We start from the raw sequence: 23,645 nt of genomic DNA on the forward strand, positions 1-23,645 counted from the left end.
AAGAAATTAGGACTCAAATAAATAAAGTTATGAATGAAAGAGAAGACTACAGAAAGACAAAGACTATGGAAGCAATTATCTGCCAACAAATTGGACAACCTAGAAGAAATGGATACATTCCTAGAGACATATAACCTACCAAGATTGAGTCATGAAGAAAAAATCTGAACAAGTCAATAATATGTAACGATTTTGAATCAGTAATCAAAACCTCCCAACAAAGAAAAGCCCAGGATCAAATGGTTTCACTGGTGAATTCTAACAAACACGTAAAGAATTAATGCCCCCCCCAAGAAAAAGAATTAATGCTGATCTTTCTCAAACTCTTCCAAAAAAATTGAAGAGGGAACACTCCCAAACTCATCTTATGAGGTGAGCATTACCCTGATACCAAAGCCAGATAAGGATACTGAAAAGAAAACTACCGGCCAATATCCCTGATGAATATAGATGTAAAAATTCTCAAGATACTAGCAAACCAAACTCAACAGCACATTAAAAGACATATGCCATGATCAATTGGGATTTATCCCTGGGATGCAAAGATGATTCAACACACACAAATCAATAAATGTAATGTACTACATTAATAGAATGAAAGATTAAAACTGGTAATTTCAGCTCTATCTTGGGAGAACCCTATATCATAAATATAATTGGGGATGTTGTCCACTTTATGTATATCAATTTCAAAATGCTAGTTTGTGTCAGGATGTGTATCTGGCTAAATGCTTCAAATCTTGTATGAAAAAGTTATAGAAAGTTTAATAAAGAGCCAAAGAGAATTACATTAGACTAGTTCACCCTCAGAAACACAAAATACGAAATACTTATTAAAAGTTTGGTTTCTAACTTTTAAAAGTCTGGCTTTTTCAAAGAGGCCAGGAGAAGTCATGAAAGAAATCTAAGCAGGAGAAATGTGGCCAGTTTACATTTTAGAAAGATTGGTCTGCCAGCAGCCTGGACTGCAGGTTGGAGGGATATGTAAGGTAAGACCACAGCAATAGTCCAGAGAAGAAGGGGATAAATGATGGTGGACTAGAACTTAAATGGTGGGAAATGACAAAAACAGAATTAAGAACTCTTTTGGAGATGGAATTGGGGACCTCAGGCACCTTCCTAACCACTAACACCCAACTCTGGATTTGGTTGACTGTCTTCCAAACTAGACTGGTCAGTCAGTATCCTCCATCCACTGATGTCTTTAGTCTGAAAGGAAAACAGGTCCCTGCGAGCCCCCACTGACCCTGCAGACACAGTAGGAAGATATTTTATAAAAATGCTTTATTTAATGAGTAGCAGCCCGAGTGGCAGCCCTACCTCCCCACCTAACACGTACACACACGTACACATCCTGTCCTTATATTTCCAAAAGGGAGCACATGCCAAGATGATATCCATCCCCAGCCATCTGACTCATACACAGAACAGACAGGAGGGGCCCATCACATACACCAAACTATTGCAACAACACTCCTTTCACTGTTTCTCTTCAGTCTAGAAGACTTGGCCTGAAATTGTTTTAAGATTTTCTGTTATTTGCAATGTTATGGAAATGTAAATTACTGACATTCACAAGGTGACAAACTGTCAAGAACAAGACTGTTTTGTTTTCCTTTTTAAATTTAGAATCTTGTTAGCAATACATTACATCCTTAATAGAAAAAAACAACCAGTTACGCAGTAACTCAAAAACCAACCATTTGAGAAAATAATGTAGTAATCAACTGCTACCAGGGAAAACAGGCCTGCTCATTTGATTCTACTGGCAAGTCCAGGTTTATGCAAATTTGAGAGAGTCTCTGTCCTGAATGGATGATGAAGCATTCAAGTAAAAGGTAAGGAGTTATAAGCGTGAGTTTTTGAGGGATTCTGACTCAGAAGAAGTTCTTCCAGGAGTAGCCACAGTCCTTCAGTTTACTCCAATGTTGTGAAGTTTCTGGGACAACCAGCATAGCTGCCTTTTGAGGAGTTTTGACAATTCATCAGCCTCAAGATTCAGGTCTTATAAAACATTCTTCCCACATTAAAAAAGACTTTGTCCCACAGGAATAAGTTTTTCATCGCTTCTCCAGCTTCTTGTATTTGGCTTCTGTAGGGGGGAGAGGGAGAAGAAGTTATACCTTTTAAAATTGGCTCTTACAAAGATACTTTTCAGTTAGCATTTCTAGGTAAATTCAAAAACGTCTATTACATTAAAAAATATCTATTAACTTCAGTCCTCTTAGCTGTCCAAACTGTATCCAAATTATAGGCATACCTATATGGCAACTCTCATATTAGCTAAGGACAGATATTTGGATATCTGTCCAAATATAATCAATGTGCACAACTTAAGGAGTCAAATATACACACACAGAACTGAGCACCTAACATGAGTTCCCTAAGCTCTAACCCTATCAACAGTACCTGGTCAGATGCTCCACCAGGGTTAAGCAGACCTACTGGCACTTGAGCCACCAGAAGCCCTACAAAGCACAGGAAATGGCCTCTCCAGGCTCTGTCCCAGGCACCCTCTGAGAGCCAGACTGGGACTTTCAAGAAGTATGTTTCACCTTTTATTTTCTTATCCCTACCCCTCACTCTAGGAAAACAATTTTGAAAGATACAGAAATTTAAAAGACCATCAAATAAACCTCAATGTTATGGATTCCCTTTTTCTTTAAAACCTTGAAAGCATCTGGCACAAGGCCTTCTAAAGTTCACAGTCACCATTTAGTAAATTTAATTGTGGACAATGAAACTGCTAACCGCCACGCATGTCTCAGTCTGCTACAAACCAATCTTTTGAAGTAGTCAACTACTGTCAATGATAAAAATAAAATAATCTGTAAATTATATCTAGGCTAAAAACAACTGCATTATTTTTAATCATGGATATAAGAGCCAGAGTCAATTAACAAGGCATCAGTACTAGTGCCAGTTTCCTCCTTAAAGGAAAAGTAACCCTTCAAGAAAGCCTTGATTGACTACTCTGTTTCTTAAGACATGTATCTACGTTATTAAAGATGCTTCAGCCTTGAGCTTTGTAATCAATCAGACCTAGTTTGAAATACAGCTCTTCTATATACTAGCTTTGTGTCCTTAAGCAAGTTATAACCCCTTCAACCACAGTTTCCTCTTCAATAGAATGGGGATAAAAATCATGTACTTACCTCAGAGACTGAAGGATAAAAAACATAACAGACGCAAAATATTAAGAACAGTGCCTGATATATCATTAAGTACTCAGGAAATGTTATTTTATTATTGTCACTAATAAAACGTTACTTTCAAGAGGTTTTGTGAAGATTAAAATAGATCACGGTAGGCACATCATAAATGTTAACCATCTTATTATATAAGGTCATACTGGCAGGAGGGTACTCATCAAATCAAAACAGAAATAAAAATGGTTACCCAGTTTTTTTGAATACGCATCCAACTTGTAGGCTGCCTGCTCAAGAGCTGCTACCTGCTCCTCAATTACATTGATCTGATCCAGATAAGGCTGTAGTCCAGCATCTTTAAAAACAAAGACAGACCACAGGTTCATACAACATCAACAAGGAGTGCAGAAAAAAGTGGAAAGTAAGCATGCTAGTGTCTCTCCAGCTCTGCCTAAGACAGAGTGGGTGGAGTGACATGATTCTGATCACTAGCAGGCAGACGCCGTAGAAGACAGTAGCTAGCTGATCAGGTATGACGGTGACCTAAACAAAGTTAAGTCTCTCTCATCTACTGGTTTTCCTCTCTTAAATTCCTTGCTCCTCAAGCAATCTTTCCGTTACTGATTCGGCTTCTTGGGTACTCCCAGACCAAGAAGGAGAGCCCTAAAGACAGGGAACACAAGTATAAGTCAATGGGGAAATATATTCTACCAGTCTAAAGCAGCATTTTCCAATTATAGATGTGCTGGTTTTCTGTTTATAAAGTAGTCCTTTATAGGTTTCACTGTTAAATTAATTCACTGTTTTTCCAGGAATAAACAGATCAAATCAAGATTCAGAAGCAGAAATAACCATACCACCAAAGCATGCTAATCCTCACAATGGAAGAAATTCACCTTAATTTTCTAATTCACTTTTAGAAAATGAGCTCCCTGAGGACAGGGGCCATGTTCCCTTCCCTTCTCCACTGCCCCAAGCACAAAAGAACATTAAATACAAACACGTTTAATTGTAAAAAAATTATTACTTACACTTCTGGTTTAAGTCCTTTAAGTTTCTACTAATGTTTATAGCAATATCTTTCATTTCAAGATACTTCAGGCTGGTTAGTTTATTCATATTTTCCAGAAGCTTATAGTCTTCACTGGTGGCTTTAAAACAAACAGAAGAAAAAAAAAACAAAACAGAAGATGTGATGCCTTTAAGATCTTTTTAGATAACTAGAATGTGGAATTAAATACCAAATGGTAGTTCAAGGCAGGACCTAGGGATTGTCAAAGAAGCAGGCCACTTTTGATCTATGACATTTATACTCAGCCTATGTACTCTAAATGTCTAAGTAGAAATTCAGGCAACAATCAGCAAACTATTTAAACCAAATAAACTCCAGAAGCTTCAGGATCTTAGTTAGAAAGGAAAATGATAAACTCATGTACCAAGAAAAGGGAGGTGAAACAGTCTTGGTACTTCTACAACATGAAAACATATAATTTGGCAGACTGCAGCATAAATACATATATATATCAAAATATATATAAAGTCAACTAGGACCTCAACACTTCTTAGCAACTCATTTATTACTTGTGATTCTGTACTCCATTTTATACACTGGCTTCCAAACCATTTGCCTGCTTCTCACATCCTCAATTCCCTTCCCCATCCCTACTCAAAGCAAATGGCCTTTACTCCAACTTTCCCAAAAGCCAAGCCCACTTACATAAACTGCCTCAATCTTTCTGCCTCATTTCCAAACTTCTCTGTACCCCAGTGTCTTCTCAAGAGGCAGAAGCGTTCCTGTTCTCGCCACGACAGCTCCTCCTCCTGTGCGCCGATCCCAACCCTTCTACCTCTTCAGGGCCTCGCTTCAGTATCTCCTTTCCCTTGCCCTTCCAAACTCTCTCTCCATCCTGGCACCTTCCTCTCTATCTAGAAATATATTCCGGTTTCCTCCAGCCCAAAAGCACTCCCTCTATTGTACACCTACATCATTTGCTCAGTAAAGCAAAGGAGCTTCACTGCTAACCCTTCTGAAAGAGTAGCTTACACTCACTGCTTCCTACTCCTCACCATTCACTCATGTAAACCCTTCCAGTCTGGTCTCTGTCCCCACCACCCAGAAAAATGACAAGCTCCAAGGTAATCAGTGCTCTCTGAACCACCAAATCCATGGCCTTTTCTCAGTTATTATACTCCTGGGCCTCTCCATAACATCTGACACTACTGATCTCTCTCTCTTCATGAAACACTCATTTCCCTCGGCTGCTATAGCATTTTCTAACTGCTCTTTTTGAGTTTCTGTACCAGATCTCTTCTCATCTAACCCCCTTAACTATCAGTTCTCAACTTTCCCTCAGCTGTGACACATGGCTGATGTTTACATGGGTGGCACATTTCCATGGGCATTCCCAGGGTTATGCTAGCTTCCTTTCAAACTCAAAAAAGTATCTGTATAGGTAAGAATGACAATCATAGGGAAATTACAATCCACTTAAAATTCATTTTGTAATAAATCATTTGGAAACCTAGGGACTTTAAGTACTGTTAATAAAAACAAATTAATTGCCCAGTACAGGCATTCCCTGAGATTTTAGTCCAGGTCCTCTTACCTACCTCTATGGTCTTCCCTGGCAGTCTCATTCTGCACAGCCTCAACTCACTCTGCTATGCAGGTGACTTCCAAATCTGTTTCTCCTGCTCTGACCACTGTCTGAGCTCTGGATTCACATGTTGAAGTCACCTGGATGTCTTGATAACAGTCACCTGAGTGTCCCAGTAATAACTAAAATCAGCCAAGTCAAAACTGAAAATATTATTTTCACACTAAACATGGTTCCTCTTTCCAACCTGCCTATTTTGGCTGATGACACCACCCAGGCTTAAAACTGCAGACACATCTTAAGCTGCTCCCATCCCTTAACACCCACTTCAACAAGTCCTATAAATTCCACTTCTATAATGTTCTTGCATCCATGCTCCCCTCCCCATTCCTTTTACCATCACTCTGTCACAGACGGTTACTTTTCATCTGAAATATTGCTCTTCTGTGTCTCCTCCATATCCATACTCTCACTGCTATCAAATGAGTCTCTCTCAAACAAGGGTCACACACTCAAATACCCAGGAGCCAACAATATTATGTAAATGAGTGAAGCAAGCCAGGTGTTTGCATTTTAAATGCAAGATTACTCACTTCTACAAAGAAATACACTCTCCCACTTCTTGGAACCTATGATCCTCTTAGTCTTAGTCTATCATTTACTTTACCAATTTTGATAGACATTGGTACAGAAAACCATTTCTGTACCACTACTAAAAAAACAACAGTAAGAACAGTAATAAATGGCAACTGACACCAGGTCTCAGTTAAAGGGAGAAAACAGGGAGTAGTTGGGGACAAACTGCACAGCGCTGGTCCATTTAAAGGAGACAATGCCCAACTCTAGCCAATTAGAGCCTTGCAAGAATGGGGGACTACTACTGCCAAATCTTTGGAATTTTTAAAGAAAAGCCAAAAAAAAAAAAATCTAGATTTTGTTGCTTGGTTTCTTTTGCTCAGAAATAAACAAACAAATAAATAAATAGGCTGTTGGAGACTCAACCCCTCCTGTTCTGCACCAAGCATTTTCCCATACATTCTGGTTCATACATTTAGCTCACAGCAACTTCCTGGGGAAGTGAAACAACATAACAGCCTTTATGAAAAGCCACACTGGACCAGACTTCATTTTTTAGACCCTCCTCCACACATGGGTCATGTGTTCACCTGGAAATACACACTGGACCAAAAAATTAATCATGTCCCAAAGGGTGGGAGAGACGAACCTAATAGATCCTTAAATCTGCAGGTCACTCCCCATTTCCCGGTAACCTCGTAAATACACCTGCTTAGCCAACAAACTGCTTGCTTATACCACCTCACTCACCAGTCATTTCCCACTTTCTGGCCAATCAGTCGCTTTACAGCCCTGTTCAAAATGCACCTCCCCCAACGAAGCACTTCTTGATGAATTCTTTTTTGTTTTCTCAGCCTCAGTCTACACTACGGAGGCCTGCAGGGCTGTATTAAGTATTCTTATGTGTTTCTGTACCGAATTTTTTTTGTTCAAGTACAGTTATTTACAATGTTGTGTTAATCACTGCTGTACAGCAAAGTGATTCAGCTATACGTATATATACATTCTTTTTTCTTTACATTCCTTTCCATTATGGTTTATCATAGGCTATTGAATATAGTTCTCTGTGCTATGCAGTAGGACCTCGTTGTTTATCCTGTGTTGCTGAAAGTAATTCGTGAATTTCTCCAGGGAACGGATGGACTTCTTTCCTACTCATTCTTGACCTCCCCAAACTTCCACCAGGCATGTTTCGAGGTGTGTGGGGTTAGGGAGGGAGCCGCAGACTGACGCTGCTAAAGCACCTCACAGGCCTACCAGGGCCAAACCCCAGCTCCAGCGAGTGGTGCCTGGAACTAGCGGAATCAACCCGGACCCCGCCTCACCCGTCAGTTCCCCAGTCAGGTAAGTTGCCATCTTGGAGAACATGTCCCGGCAGAGTTCAGTGATGTCAGCCTCAGCGGGCTCCTTTGCTTCCTCAGCGGTCTCCACGGCGGCATCATCTGGATCAAAAGAGAATGAGTAAGGGTCCCGCCCTGCCCTGGTCCTAATCTAGCCACAGACGCCTCTCCCTACATCCCTCCACCTGTCCTCATTGCATCAAATCGGCTCCATTCTCCATGTGCCGTAATTTCGAGTCCCTCACTTCGTCCCTGCCCCACCTGACACGCCAACTCTGCTCCCTTGCACCAGCCTCAGTTCACACTCTACCCCGCGGCCAAACCTTCTCAGTCGCCCTGACAGGACAAACACGCGTACACACAGGCGCGCCCCTCCGACCTGCCCGCTCCCGCCAGGCACCTCGGGCCCGTAACCCAGAGCCCCAGGCCTCCCACTGGACACTTCGTCCCCATCCACTCCGCATACCCCGAACGGGCTCCTCGCGGTGGGTCTCTGGGACACCCTCGGCCGCCGCCGCCATGCCCAGCCCCGTGGTGCTTCTGGGTCTGGGATGCCTGCGCATGCGCGCCGGGCGTGCCCCGCCCTCCCCGCCCGGAGTTCATTGCCCTGTGATTCTGCACTTCTGGGCTAAGCCATACCGCAAGGAATGCGTGATAGCCAAGCGTAGGCACCAAGCCGAATTTGAAGCTAAAATAAGCTTCGTGAGTCGATCAGATGCCAAGAGTCCGATGTCTGGAACAAAGGATGCGCTCAATTCTGCGGCCACTCCCTGGCGGAATCACTAGCCTAGTAAGACCTCTCTGGGATGGGTCGAGCCCAGTGCGGCCTGCTGACTAAAATAACCGGAGACAAGTTAGCCCCTCCCCAGAGAATCCTCACCCCGGCTGCTATTAGTCACTGAAAGACTGCTCAAGGAATCCTTGCTTTTGAAGATAGTCTCATCTAGGCTCTGGGAAACCTTCAGGCATTATCCCTGAGCCGAAATACTCTCCCTTCCTATGTCCTAGGTTAATATCGGCTCATTGGACCTTTTTTCCCAAACTTCAGTCTGGCACCTACACCTCTTGGGTTGATACAGCGTTTCTTTGTTTATTTACTTTTGGCTGTGTTGGGTCCTTGTTGCTGCGCATGGGCCTTTTCTAGTTGCAGCGAGTGGGGGCTACTCATCATTATGGTGCATGGACTTCTCATTGCTGTGGCTTCTCTTCTTGCGGAGCATGAGCTCTAGGCTTGTGGGCTTCAGTAGTTGTGGCTCGCAGGCTCTAGAGCACAGGCTCGGTAGTTGTGGCGCACGGGCTTAGTTACTCCGTAGCATGTGGGATCTTCCAGACCAGGGCTCGAACCCGTGTCCCCTGCACTGGCAGGCGGATTCTTAACCACTGCTCCACCAGGGAAGTCCCGAAACAGCCTTTCTTGAAGAAAGCTTAGATCATAATTTTTTAGGACTGAGGATACACTCTGGTTATCTTAATTGCATTCAGCTGTTTCACAAGACTTCTGGGTGTATAGATTGTATTTGATGGGATGGGAGAATGCAGGTGGGTGAAGGGAATGGATGAAAAAAGAAACTGGAGAGCAATGGAAGGTGCAGAATGAGGGAGGGATAAAGGTCACAGGGGCAGAGAGAGGGGATAGGTATCAGGTCTCAGGATGCAGGCCTATACATCCAGAATCTTGGTGTAGGAGTTTTTTGTCTTATTCCTACTTATCCTCCATCTGCACTCTCACTGCCCACACCCAACAGCGCACACATGCACACACAAACACACACACCATAATCTCTTCACTCTAAGGACCAGGCCTCCCTAGGTCACTGTCTCCACTCCCTCCAATGGTAGTGTCCACTATTTCAAACTATTCCTATGAGTCAGAAATTTTTCTTTCAGAACTCGTGGGGCAGCCAGCTTCTTCACATTGTCACTGCCTCAACTCTACACCTCCCAGCAGGGATGAGCTTTCTCCAGCCCAGGTACAAGGATGGTTCACAGTTCCGGACTCTCTTCTTTCCCCTGCAGTCCCCGAAGCAAGTGCAAAGTCCTGGTTTTCCTAAGGATTTTTATTGATAATCACCAGGCAAACCCACATTGTCCTATGGAAGAGAGTCAGAGTCCCCCACATTTTATCCAAATATCTCGGAATCCTGAGGTCATTTCTTTGCCAGCTTCTCCTCAGGCTCCATCTCTGTCCTGGTTTACAGCCCCCTCAGTGTTCAGTGACATGTCTGGAGGTAGGCTCTTCCACTGAGTCTTCCTGGACTTTTTTTTTTTTTTTGCGGTACGCGGGCCTCTCACTGCTGTGGCCTCTCCTGTTGCGGAGCACAGGCTCCGGATGCGCAGGCTCAGCGGCCATGGCTCACGGGCCTAGCCGCTCCGCGGCATGTGGGATCTTCCCGGACCGGGGCACGAACCCGTGTCCCCTGCATCGGCAGGCAGACTCTCAACCACTGCGCCACCAGGGAAGCCCATCTTCCTGGACTTTGCTGGGGAAGGCTAGGGGAGGTCACCACTCCAACTCCTCTGCAACATTGTACTCTCCCCACAAGAGAAAGTGTCCTCTCTGGCTTCCCCTTCTCTTTCACAGGGAAACCCTATAGGGAAGACATGAACCCCATGGGTACTGGCAGTAGATCTCTAGATGCACAGAGGAAAAGGTTCACTGGCAAGTAGGAAGACATCTAGATATTGCTGTTCTCTCAGCTTCTACTTTTTTCACAAATCATGGCTATCGAGATGCTTAGGAAAGTTATTACCCTCCTTTCCTTTATTATTTTTTATTGACTTTAAAAAAAATCATCACAGCAGAGTTCAGAGCACAGGGAGTGAGAGGCCCAGCGGGAGGTATTTCACAGAGTTACACACAGAAACGTTGGCTCAGAAGGCCAGGCACAGGGCGGGACTCAGCAGCAGCAGTGGTGGGACCCGCTGCCCTAGAAGTGGAGGGCGTGTGCTGAGGGGGCTTATGGGGAGGTGGTGACAGAGGAGCCTGCTGTCTGATGCTTTAGGACCCCTCCCCCACCACTCTCCTGCCCGCCCTGGAGTCCCCAGGGGGCTGGAGTCACAGCTGGGGCTGCCTGCAGGTGCTCCCAAATGCCTTGTTCCCGTTGTTGGAAGAAAAAGTGACAGGTCATTTGGAGGAGGAGTTTGTGTCCCACTTTTCCTTTTACCTGGATCTGTTTCTCCAACCCCAGACACTCTCCTAGAGGCTAAGGCTGCCCTCAAGGCCAGAGCAACCAACTTCAGGTCTTCCCTCCAACCCCCACCTCCACGATTCACTGACTACTGGGAACATGTTGCCCCAGGAGCCTGAAACATTGGTCTTTCAAAAATGTTTTGCCTCGGGCTTCCCTGGTGGCACAGTGGTTAAGAATCTGCCTGCCAATGCAGGGGACACAGGTTCGAGCCCTGGTCCGGGAAGATCTCACATGCCTTGAAGCAACTAAGCCCGTGCACCACAACTACTGAGCCTGTGCTCTAGAGCCTGCGAGCCACAACTACTGAGCCCACGTGTCACAACTACTGAAGCCTGTGCGCCTAGAGCCCGTGCTCCGCAACAAGAGAAGCCACTGCAATGAGAAACCCGTGCACCGGAACAAATAGTAGCCCCCGCTCGCCGCAACTAGAGAAAGCCCGCACACAGCAATGAAGACCCAACGCAGCCAAAAACAAATAAATAAATAAATGTATTTTAAAAAAAAAAAGTTTTGCCTCTACCCACTGAGTGGAAAAGCTGGTAGAGTTCAACTGTGGGAGCCGAGAGGATCCAGGTGAGAGATCACTCACCATGCCTGGAAAGGGAGCCAGCTGCCCTTTCTTCTCCAGCGTCGGCAGCTTTGAGCCCATGGCATCAATCTGGGTCATGACTCCTTCCAGGACAGTCTCCAGCTGCACAACTCTCCTTGTGAGCCTGTGCAAGATTTGAGAGAGACCGAGGGAGCAGAAACGTGTGTGGAGGGCTGGGTGATTCCAGGGATAGGGGGTACAGAAGAGTGTGTGTCTGGATGGGAGCAAGGAAGGTAAGGCCCAGCCTTGTCAGGAGAATTAAAGGGGGAGAGGGGTTTTCCCTGGGGTAGTACAGGGAATTGGAAGGCTGTGGAAAGAAGCTCAAGGTAGGATGACATAAACACAGTCAGCCCCGGGCCCCCGGGCTGCACGTACATGTAGAATTCTTCTCCTGAAACCCAGCCACCTGCTTTGGCAGCCTCTGGACTCGACTCGCCTGGTGGGCTACTCACACTGGACTGGTGCAGGTTCTCAGTCTCAGCGGTGAGGGCCACCTGATCAGGAGGTCAGAGAGCAGAGAGAAGATGACTGGGAAGCCGTCAGGTCCTGCTCCATCACCTGCTCTGCCGGGCTCGTGGGACGGGGCTTCGGGCTCCAGTGCTTGCTGTTCCCCTTCCCTCTCAGACTCTGGAGACAACAGAATCAGAATGGTCATGCTGAACACAAAGCTGGCCTAACCTCTGGGAGAGAATCACCTCCACAAGAAACAAAACACAAGCTCCTTGAAGCATTGATGAATGAGGCGCTCACTAGAAGCCAATTCCGTTTGGGAGAGCAGGGAGAGTGTCCTGGCACTGTTCCTTTTACCCTTGGCTTTTTGGTCTATACTGGATAGGGATGAAGCAGGCATAGCAGGGGCAGCTAAGGATCAGAGTTGGAGAACCCCAAGGAGGAGGCAGCTGCTCAGAAGGAATTGTCAGGGATTCTCAGACAATTGGTCCTTTTCTCCCTAAGACGACGTGTTAGAGCAATGGTGATCAACCTTGGCTATGCACTGCAGTCCCTGGGGGGTTGTAAAAAGGACTGATGGCTGGGCCTCCCAGCTCCCCCAGAGATTCTGGTCTAGGGTGTGTGGCCTGAGCATGAGGATTTTTTTAAAGCTCTCCGGGGCGTTCTAATATGCAGCAGTTTGAGAACCACTATTCTAGAGAGTTCTTTCCTGCCCATCTGTCAGAGGACTTCCAGTTTGGGCTTGTGTTCCAGGTGTGCTGGCAGGGAGGGTAGGGTGAGCAGTTTCCTTGTAGCCTGTCCACCAGCCAGGCTCACCCTTTCCTCCTCCAGGTCCTGCCGCATTTCTTCCTGCTCTTTCTCATCCAGGATGTGATTCCCATCTTAGTCAAACCTGGTGAAGGCAGCCGTGAGCTCAGTGATCTCATGCTCTATGTGCCCCAGCCTGAGGAGAACATGGTGGTGAAATGACTTCTGACCTGCCGTGGCTGGGAGCTTTCCGTTATGGACTCCCCACTCTTTTTTGCTAGACTCTGGCAAGAGCCTTGCTCTCTAGGGAAGAAGGGGGCCACACGAGAAAGCCAGGATATCCAAGATGTAGCGATTTGACCCCCCAAGAAATCACTTGAATCTATTTCTTCCTTCCCTGACTCCTGCTGACTAGGTTCAGGCCCTCATGATCTCCTAAAGGAATTACTGCGAAATCTCTTTGCCTCCAGATAACCTGCCCTCTCCCCCACACCCCCTGCCCTATGGTCTTCCCTTCCCCTGAAATCCATCCTTCATAATGCAATTAGAGTAATTAACCTTTCTAAAGTACAAGACTAAATATACCCCTTCCCTGCTTAAAATCCCTCCTGGGCACCCTATTGTTTGAATAGAGTAGTGGTGTTCAAGGCTTTTCCCAGTGTGACCTTAGCCCATTTCTCTGGCCTCATCTGCTCTGCCCGACCTTTCATCTGATACCTTGCAATGCTCAGCTACTTATTAGTCCTGTATATGTTGCTCAATTTCATACCTCTTTGCCTTTGTATATGCTTTTATTACCCCATGCTCCCTCTCTTCTAGTTACTTCTATTGTGGAACTTGTTCAGTGATTCTGTTTATTTGCTTACAGACTCTATGAACTCCTGGAGGACAAAGACTTTGTCTCATTCAACTGTGTGCCTGGCTCACAGCTGGTGCTCACAATATATTTGTTCAATGCTTGTTTATATGTTTAACTGGGAAGCAGGGAGAGGATGGCTAAGGAAATAGACCTGTGTTTGTGGGGGAGCATAGAAGGAAGATCAGAGTTTTATGCTGATCTTAGTTGGGAATGAGGGAATGTCTATGATGATTAGGGTATCATTATTACACTAGTCCTAAGAGTTGTTCAACAAGGTCCAGAATATCATAGAACATTGTCAGAGTCCTTTAAACCAAGGGCACAGTTCTGAAGGTCAGGATCAGAGACCTATAAACCAAGGTCAAAGGCCTGTAAGCCAAGGTCAAAGGCCCACTGTCCAAGGTCAGAGGCTTATAGGCAAAGGATGTATGCTTGAGGGTCAAGGACTTACAGACCAATGTCAGGGAAGGTTGGATCTCTGGGTGCTCACTCCTTCAAGGTGTTGGTGAAATCCTCAAACTGGATCTTCTGCTCCCCACCCTGCAGGACCTTCTGCACGTCTGAAACCTGCTCCTTCCTCAGATGCAGCCTCAGGAGGGCCTTGTTGTAGCCCTGGAAGGGGAAAGGAAACAGGCACCAGTTCCCACAGCCTCCTCTTCATCTCTTACTCCCACGCCCACCCACAGGGTGACAGGATCCCAGGGATAAGCTGAAGGCACACATGGGCACAGGCCCCTAACCAGTCAGGCACAGACCAGGACACAGAGCCTCGGACCTGGGCCCTGATGCACATGTGTGGCTCAAGGAGACCAAGTAGTCACCTGTTTCAGGAGGTCCGAAAGCTGTAGCTCATCCTTCTGTCCAGCCAACTCCTCTCTGACCTCTGAGTATGTGTCATTGATGATAGCCAGAAACATATTCTGGAGGATAAAACAGGGACTGGGGTCCTTACTCCCAGACCCATTAACAGCATCGAGCCCATTGACCCTATTAATGTCCCAGACACATGTTCTAAAAGGGCCGGTGCTTTCAGCCCCAGCTCTGCAGCCCACTAATCCCCACATCTCTGGGTCCCCAGAGCCCAGCCTTTCAGCATAATTCTGTTACAGATGGGTCATGCTCCCTCATCAACCGGGTGTCCTCACTCAACTGCTGCAGTAACGACCACAAAGATACCCCAACATATGCCACAGACCCCCTCCATGTAAGAGTCCACCAGTCACTGAAGCCAGAAACTTTCCTCGGTGAGAGTAAAATTGTGCTCTCTTTACCATCCATCCCCAATCCATGTCTGTATCCCCATCCACTGATCAAATAAAGAAACATACTGGCTTTCCTGATAAAAATCAAACCCAGATCTTTCATGGTTGGCAGGGAGAGAGAGCAAATACACAACAGTGGTAGTAGAAAAAGCCAGAGATCCCCAGAGGAAGGGGAGTCTTAGAGAATAGGCGGAGAAGCTTCTAGGGGCAGTCTCTTCTCCTCATGAGGCACTTTTCCTTCTCCTTCCATCCTTGGAGGATAGGGGTTTGATTTTAGTGAGGGAGCCTGCAGATTTCCTTATACTGTGCAAACTGCCTAACTGTGCTGACCACACATTAGCCAGCTCTCAGAAGATCCGGAAGCTCTTCCCTCCCCCACCTCTCCACACTTGATTTGAGAAACCCATCATAATCATTAGTGCAGAACATGGAGGGGGGTCAAACCCCCACCCTGCAGGCCATCCACGTCTCCACCCTTCAGGTTCCCAAATCCCCACCCCTCAGAGGGACCCTCACGAGGAGCACAAAGAAGACGAAGAAGACATAGGTGAAAAAGTAGGCTGGTCCCAGGATGCGGTTGGCATTGTTGATAGCATTGTAGTCAAAATCCCCAAGGATGATCCGGAACTGAGTGAAACTTAGAGACCGGGGTCTGGGACTCACCCAGAGCCCAACCACAACGCTGACCCCATCCCAATTTCCTCCCTACCGCTCTTCAGTGAACTCAGACCCGTCCCTGCACCTCCGCCCAATCTGATGGAGACAGAACAGGGTGCAGAGACACTGAGCACACACACCAGGGCTTCCAGGAACTCACACAGATGCTTAAGCACAGACACGCCCACGTCCACATACCCAGCTGCCCCAAGGATACACACATCCACAGAGCTGGAGGGTGAGGGGCCAGGGAGGAGTGAAGGGGCAGAACACACACATGCACTTGATGAAAGTGCTGAAGCTTTCCACTTGGGTCCCCAAAAGCAGGTAGCCCAGCTGGGCATAGGCGAAAAACACGATGAAGAACATGACGGCGAAGCCCAGCATGTCCTTGGCACAGCGGGCCAGCGTGGAGGAGAGCTGGTCATGGTCTTACTGAAGCTGATGTGCTTGAATATCTGGAAGGGCCATGTTGAACCAAGCAATTAGGGAAGAAAACAGAAAAGCCTGGAACGGTCCATCCCAGGGGCCTAAGGGGGCCACAGGAGTTGCCACACCAGACAAGGAAAATGAGACAAGTCCTGAGGAAGGGAGAACGCGTGCCCTGAGGTGTTGCTGGGGGTGAGGAATCCCAGGGTACCTTGATCCAGGCAAAGAAGAGGTTGACAGCGTTCATGTTGTATTGTGTCTGCCAGAAGGCGAGGAACTCAAAGTCAGCATACGTGTTTGGCTGCTGCAGAAGCTTCCCCATCAGCCGATTCACCTCGAGGGTTCGGAATATGTGGAAGGCCACATCCACGATGGAGAGCTGTTACGACAGGACCCGGGGGGTGTCAGAGAGTCAAGAGGATCTCAAGGGAAGTTCAACAGTGAGGTCCCAGGGGTGAGCTACGGTGCGTAAGACAGGTGGGGAGAAAAACCACATCCTTCCCTGCTGAGTTGTTGACTATCTCAGGTTCAAAAGGAACTGGATAGGATGATTGGGGAACGTCTTAAAGCCCAAGAGAAGGCTTTAGGGCCAGTGGTAAATATGTAGGTTGTAAAGGACCATGGAGAAATGGAGCCAAGCAATTTTATTTCCCCCACCACTTCCCAGCCTTGGTCAGAAATTAATGTGTTCTGTTAATAGGAAGGTGACGAAGATGAAGAGGCAGAAAATTTTAATAGGAGTGAAGAGAAAAGGCGGGGGGGTGTCAAGGGGACAGGTCATGAAGGCAAGAGACAGAAGAGGAACTTAATATCAAGTACAAAAATAAAAGAGCAGGGCCTGGATCATAAGCCAGAGGGAGAGGGGATATAGAGACAGGATTTTTCCAGGGCTGAGCCAGGGGAACATCAGCCTTTGGTTTAGGGAGCTGTTACTCAGTGATTTGACCAGAAGTCACAAGGAGGACTTGGGACTCCAAAAGGAAGAACTTGGAGCCCCTATCAGGGTAGATTCCTTCCACCACCCCATATGTCCCAAGTCTAAGATATCTGTCCCTCACCAAGATGACCACCAGGTCCAGAATGTTCCAGATGCTGCTGAGGTAACGAAGCCGGTGGATGTGGAGCCCCAGGCTCTCCTCCACTACGTAGTAGACGATGAAGATGCAGAAGATGATCTCACAGCCAGTGATAAAGAAGTCCCAGTTGCCGACACAGCGGATCAGCTTAACTGTGCAGATTTGCCAGGATGGGATGGTACCTCCTGTAGCTGGAAACTCCACCACCAGTCTGTGGGAGGAGGGGGAGATGTCTGGTAGGGCCTGGGCTGGAACAGTTCTACCCATCCCCTCCCCTCCCCACCCCCACCATAGGGTACAAGTTTAGGGAAGGGTCTCCAGCAGAGGAGAAGGGAATCAGGAGCCATGGATGGAGGGAAGGCAGGGAACGGGGACCCACCTCAGAACACAGAAAAGATTAATATTGGCGTTGTAGACTGAGAAGTCAATGAAGACCACCCGACTGCCCCTGTCCGGCCACAGGCCCTCCTGAAGGTCCCTGAGTGCCTCTGCACTAGTCTGTCGAGATCCTGGAAGGTCCAGGTGGTAGCCACCTCCGCTGTAGCTTGTGAGCTGGCCCCAGTGAGAGAAGCCCCCCAGCTCATCCTGTGAGTGGTAGGTCTATCTGTCACAGAAGAAGCCATCTGAGCAGAGAGGTCTGAACCAGCCCCAGAAGCTGGTCTCCCAAGGCAACGGCAATACTTTATAATTGTCTTGGCTTTACAGTTTCATATATATATATATATATATATATATATATATATATAAAATATATTTCACATATATTACCTTGTTTAATATAACTATTTGAGGAGGGGAGGGTAAATATTATCTACATTTTACAAATGAGGAAACTAAGACTCAGATATCTGAGATAATCCAACTAGTTAGTGGCAGAACTGAAACTCAAATGTAAATCTCCTGATTTTCACGTTGTCACCAAGCCTACGGATGACAAACCCAAGCCCACTTTTGACGCCAGCCTGAGTAGTCCCCATAAAGGAAGCACCTGGCCCACATAAGCCAGAAAAGACCCCTTCTGCTCTTGTAGTTTTGCACCTGTCTACTTAACCCTATGATTTTCTGTTCTGTCCACAAACTTTCCTCCCTGGACCCTTATTTCCTTCCCCTTCTTCCTGTCCTATCCACACATCTCCCGTTTCTTCCCTAATTCCTCATCCATCCTTGGCCCCTTTCTGCCTTCCGCTATTAGTTCCAAGGGTCAGACTCTTCCAAGCATGACTCGTGTGGCAGCATCAATGTTTCATCCATTCTCCATACCCCTGAGGGAATTCTGGGCAAGAAAGGATGCTTCCTCTGGCAGGAGTGCCTCCAGAGTAGGGCAACTGTGACTGTGACCTGTGTGTGGAAACAAGTCCAGAGGCTATGGCTCTGTCTGCTAACACACCCTCTCTGTTCCTCAGTGACCCCAGACCAAGGTCTCCAAACAGTCACAGATGGGTCTCAGAGAGATGCCCCCCACTCCCCCAAGTACCCCCAAGGCTCCTTAAGACTCAATGGAAGTAGTTCCCAAACCTGGGATGGTGTCAGGCTCAGAGGGGCAAGCCCTGCGACACTGGTGGGGGGACTCACTCACGCTATGCCACTGAGGAGACCAAAGGGGAGTTGTTCTTCTTTGGGGTGTAGACGTCGTGGCAGCTCAGAATGTCCTCGTGGAAGTCCTCGTGCACCACTCAGGAGTCATTGCGGACCCTCAGCTGCCACAGCCTCGGAGCCCCCAGCAGCAGGTTCTCATAGTAGATGACGGAGTGGGAGCCGCGGCCCAGGCTCTGGTTGTTGTACCATTTGGTCCAATACAAACTGTCCAGTAGTGGGCCCTGGGCAAATTAGACCGTGAACTGGGTTGAACCTGACCCAGCCTCATCCTGACCCTTACCCTTAGAATGACCTTTTCCCACACTCCCTGACCCCTCCAGCTTGTCTCCAGTATGCTTCCGTTGGACTCTTCAGCTGAGTCATGAACCTTGGCCAGATCTTAGCCTGATGTGGCCTTATTCTTTATTTAAAATACAGTTTGAAATTCTGCCTTACCTCTGATTCTCAATACTAGTTGAAGTACTGACTTAAATCTCTGATTATCATCCTGATTTCTAACCTATCACTAGCTGAACTCTGTCTAGTCTGACCCTTTAATTCATGCCTGATCCTTTGACTCGGCCTGATTCTGGAATGACCTGGTCTCTGGATATGGCCTTATCCACTGTCCACTGACATCCCTGAACCCTGGCCTGTGGCCTCAGGCTTTAGGCCATTGAGAAGAAGAGGGGAGGGACAGAGGAGATCTCACATCCCAGAAGTCGGCCATGCTGCTGATGGCCTGGAAGGAGACTCCAGTGTCTGATGGGGTATGTAAGAAGAGCTCAGACCTCACTTTGGTGTAGTAATAGGCGCTGGAGCTTGTCAATCCATAGGTCACTAGAAACCAACCCAAGAGGCTGTGTCTTGAACACTGTTCCCTTCTCCATTATCCAGAGGGGACAGGAAAGCCTCTGCCCTGAGGCCAAAGATGCCACCCGGATGGGACCTATCCCCTAGAGTTGGCTAAGGAGGCTGACGGTTGCATTGGGGAAACCAGGGAATACATTAGGGAAGAGTTGTGGTTATAAGCTCTCTTTCTCTCTTCCCAACTCACCTCAGAAAGACTGAACTCCACTCAGTAATTATCTCTTGACATCATCATTCTGAATATTCACTTTTCTCTTCCGGAACCAGCTTAACTTCCTAGTTCTTACTCCCCAGAGCCAGGAAATTTCTACCTTCTGCATCAGGTAGTGCTTCCTTTTATTTGTCCTCTATTAATGCCCTTGGGAAAATGCCTCCAAATTCTAGAGTATGCCAAGGCCCTGGTCAAATATCGTACAATGGAGATGTGGTATCCTGGACCTTGGAGTCAGCGACTCTGCAGTCATGGGAGTAGGAGGTAGGCATGGCACCTCTGGCCCTGGTGCATCCTGATGGGCACAGTTGTCTCCTGAGAGAGGGACTCAGAGCATCCCCAGATCAAAATAAAACATGGCCTTTGCCCTGAAGAACTAGATCTCCCTTGACCACCCTAATACACACATCTGAAGTAGGGCTGTCAAGGGACGCTATAAGTTTTCTGGTTAAAGGCACAATTTGAAGAGTATAAGCCATTTACTTCATAGATTGCCCCTCAATTTAGATTTGTTTGATATTTCCTTGTGTTTAAATTCAGATTATACATTTTTGGCAAGGAATATCAAAGAAGGAGACTGTGTCCTTTTCAGTGCATGATATTAGGAGGCATAAATTGTGTAACTGTATTATTACTGGTGATATTAACTTTGATCCCTTGTTAAGGTGGTATCATCCAGCTTTCTTCAATATACAATTATTATTTTTCTCTTTGTAATGAATACATATTCTGTGGGGAAATACTTGGAAACTATGCAAATATCCTGTTATTCATCAATCTTTCACTTACTAGTTTTAGCATCCTTTGACAACTTTTGCCTAATTATTACTATTAAGGTTGTCAAGCTGTGATTTTCTCATTCCATCATTCCCTCTGCGTTTATTAGTTGGCATTCTCTTCAGGAAGAGCTTTTCCTTCTTCCTCATTAATTTATTCATGTATATATATCAGTATGAACTCATGGATTTCTGTCTTTAAAATTTTTATAATTCTATAAAACTTTTTATAATTTGTCAATATTTTGAATTGTTACTCAGTTTTTTAGCCAGGTCATGAAAAACAAAGAAATTGTCCTAAAATACTAAAGAACCATGAAAACTACATGCAATATGTGCATCCAGTTAGGATTATATCCTGGACCATAATTTTTTTCTTTTGCTGTAAAGGCTATTAGTGGAATAATTGGTGAAACTGTAATAAGGTCTGTTCATTAGATGATAGTACTGGATCATCGATAATTTCCTGACTTTGATCATTTCCTTGTTTTTACAAAATACACATTAAAGTATTTAGAAATAACAGGACATTATGTCTGCAGTTTACCCTCAAACAGTTGTGTGTGTATATGTGTGAAGAGAAAGAGGCGGGCAGAGAGAGAGAATGATAAAGGAAAAGCGAGCATGGTAAAATATTCGTATTTGGGAGATCTGGGTGAAATATATGTAAGAACTCTTTGTATTACTCTTGTAACTTTTCAGTTCACTAATTAAACTTTAAATCAAAAAATTAAATCAAAAAATTTAAAGTAGGATTTGTCAGCCTCTTGTGAGCAATTCCCTTTAAGAATTTTATTTTCAAATCTTGGAACATATTTTATTCCCTTTCTGGAAAGGGAATGCTTTGGTGTGGACTGAAGTTCATCCACAGTCTTGGGGGAAAGAAAGGCCGGTGAGTGGTCCCAGATTAGGCACAAGCAACATCATACGTTTCCAGGAGGAAATCAGCAAAAAGAAAGCATTATTATTTCACATTTCCGCATTCCACTCTATTAATTCCAAGAAATGACTTGACTTCTCTCTAAATCAAATCTGTGATTCCCATCCTCAGTATCTGTAGGACTCAGACTCAACTCTTCTGGATCTGGAAAATGGGTTGGAAATCAAACTTCTGTCTGCTGAGGGTCCGCCGCAGTTAGAACTGATGGTCAGTGAGCTGAACTTTTTCCTAAAGACATTGCTGATTAAATTGTTATACCTCTAGATGGCCACTAGGTGGTAGTCACGGCTATATCTTTTCCTCCTCTCCAATTCTCCAAAGTTACCACTCAAAATCAGTATTGCTCTGAACAGATTGTCAACCCTTTACGGAGGCATAACATCACTGATTATTATCCAAGACAGTAAAGACTATGTATTCTGAGAAAGATGGTTTCACCTAGTCAAATGCCCACTGATACTCAGAACACCTAATATATGCCCTGTGTTAAGTGCTTGACATGCTTATTTCATTCAATCCTACAACAACCTTATGTATTAGGTGCTATTATTTCCCAGTCTCAGAGGGCTGAAGTCACTTTCCCAAGGTAAACAACTAAGGGAGCCAGGATTCAAATGCAAATCTGTTTGCCTCCATAGTAAACTAATTCTGTTCTGCTTTAAGGACAGCACTATATCCAAAAGGTAGAAGTTACAGGAGGGAAAACTTAAGTTTCATAAAAGGCAGAGATTCCTAACCATTAGTGCTTCCTATTAAGAAAAGGACCACACTTCACAAACATCCATTTTGCCCCTGAGAGTGTCAGCAAAGGACCATCTTCTGAGGATCACGTGGAAGGGGTTCCTGCAATGGGCAGTGGCTGGCCTTCCTGGAGCCTTCCTTTAAGATCCAGTGAAGGAGTGGAGTTGCTCTGTGTGCTTCAAAAGGTAACACTAGGCCAGAGAAAGGACAGGAGCAGGGAGGAATCAGAATTTGTGTCAGTATATCAAATGTCAGTATGTCAGCACTTTTAGGTGTAGTGAGGGCCTCATTCCAGGAAATTTTCAGACACTGGACAATGACTACATGAGGATGCTGTGAAAGGGATTCAGAGACCAGGTGGCCACATCCACTACAGGGAATCTGATGTTTTTTCTCTTGGAGAGAAACTAAATTCTCCTATACATTATATCATGCCTTTTACCCTTGGCTTCAGGTCAAATTCACAGTTGCTGAATAATAACAATAATCACTACTACTGACACTTATTATTCACCAGGCTTTGAATACATTTTCTCCCATAATCCTGAAAAAAAACCTCATAAAGTAGTAGGAACTATCTGTATTTTATGCAGATAACTGAAATCGAAAATGTTATTAAATAATTTGTCCAAAGATCAGATGGCAAAGAGGTAGACTTGAATTCAAACTCAGGTCTGATTCTCTCCAAAGACCCTGAATTTAGCCACTGCTCTACATTATACTAACATATCACTCCACTACTCAAAATCCTTCTGATTAGGGACCTGACTCTCCTTCCAAAGGTCAATCCAAATGGTTAGGATTGTGCACGTTTATAAGGTATCCTTATAAGAAAACTATTTGAAGAGTTCAATATCTGAGTCAGGAGGCAAATTATGAAAGCAGTTGGTAAACTCAAAAGATCAGCATCTTAAAAGAAGCTTCAGGGACTTCCCTGGTGGCTCCGTGGTTAAGAATCCGTCTGCCAATGCAGGGGACACGGATTCGATCCCTGTTCCAGGAAGATCCCACATGCCACGGAGCAAAGATCCCACATGCCACGGAGCAGCTAAGCCCGTGCGCCACAACTACTGAGCCTGCATGCCACAACTACTGAAGCCTGTGCACCTAGAGCTCGTGCTCCGCAACAAGAGAAGCCACTGCAATGAGAAGCCCGCACACCGCTTGCTGCAACTAGAGAAAGCCTGCGCACAGCAACGAAGACCCAATGCACCCCAAAAATTAATAATAAATTAATTTTTTAAAAAAAGAAGCTTCAAATTTCTTCATTCTGGTATAAGTGAATAAATGTATATAAATCTGTATGAAGAATCATACTCTGACATAGATGAGTCTCGAAGGAAAAAAATCGCAGGCATAAAAATGTTACCTGGGTTATTTACAACATCAAAAAATTACAAGCAACCTAAATGTCCTACAGAGAGGCAATAAATTATAGATAATTATAAATAACTTATATCACTGAGCCACTTAATGGAGTATGATACAACCATTGAAATGGTAATAAAAGCAAAATGCAAAATTGTTTTGCTGCTATCATTACATTTAAATACTTTAAAAATAGTAAATATATAAAACCTTAAAGGAAAATTGGACTTTTTAATGAATAG

The 23,645-nt window shown here is 45.5% G+C and overlaps 2 protein-coding genes across 2 annotated transcripts in view; both read right to left on the reverse strand.

The window, feature by feature from the left end:
- Positions 1–1,267: 1,267 nt before the first annotated feature.
- On the reverse strand, positions 1,268–8,225 carry BLOC1S2 (biogenesis of lysosomal organelles complex 1 subunit 2; the record flags this gene model as incomplete). The annotated part of the gene is made up of 5 exons (XM_082674266.1): positions 1,268–2,092; positions 3,400–3,504; positions 4,181–4,300; positions 7,648–7,764; positions 8,129–8,225. The coding sequence occupies 5 exons, from the start codon at positions 8,223–8,225 to the stop codon at positions 2,061–2,063; spliced, it is 471 nt and encodes a 156-aa protein (XP_082530392.1). The 3' UTR covers positions 1,268–2,060.
- A 2,492-nt stretch (positions 8,226–10,717) lies between these two features.
- PKD2L1 (polycystin 2 like 1, transient receptor potential cation channel) overlaps positions 10,718–23,645 on the reverse strand; it is a gene marked incomplete at both ends in the record, with an annotated part of 34,000 nt that continues 21,072 nt past the window's right edge. Inside the window, 17 exon segments of the mRNA XM_082673514.1 lie at positions 10,718–10,762; positions 11,443–11,566; positions 11,818–11,936; positions 12,709–12,774; positions 12,778–12,835; positions 13,989–14,110; positions 14,320–14,418; positions 15,277–15,397; positions 15,695–15,842; positions 15,845–15,875; positions 16,058–16,225; positions 16,905–17,133; positions 17,302–17,522; positions 18,498–18,544; positions 18,547–18,595; positions 18,599–18,739; positions 19,210–19,337. Of these exon segments, the coding sequence (XP_082529640.1) occupies positions 10,718–10,762; positions 11,443–11,566; positions 11,818–11,936; positions 12,709–12,774; positions 12,778–12,835; positions 13,989–14,110; positions 14,320–14,418; positions 15,277–15,397; positions 15,695–15,842; positions 15,845–15,875; positions 16,058–16,225; positions 16,905–17,133; positions 17,302–17,522; positions 18,498–18,544; positions 18,547–18,595; positions 18,599–18,739; positions 19,210–19,337 (1,916 nt within the window).

This window comes from Grampus griseus (genome assembly GCF_964374135.1).
Source record: "Grampus griseus genome assembly, chromosome: 16".
In the NCBI taxonomy this organism is placed as follows: domain Eukaryota; kingdom Metazoa; phylum Chordata; class Mammalia; order Artiodactyla; family Delphinidae; genus Grampus; species Grampus griseus.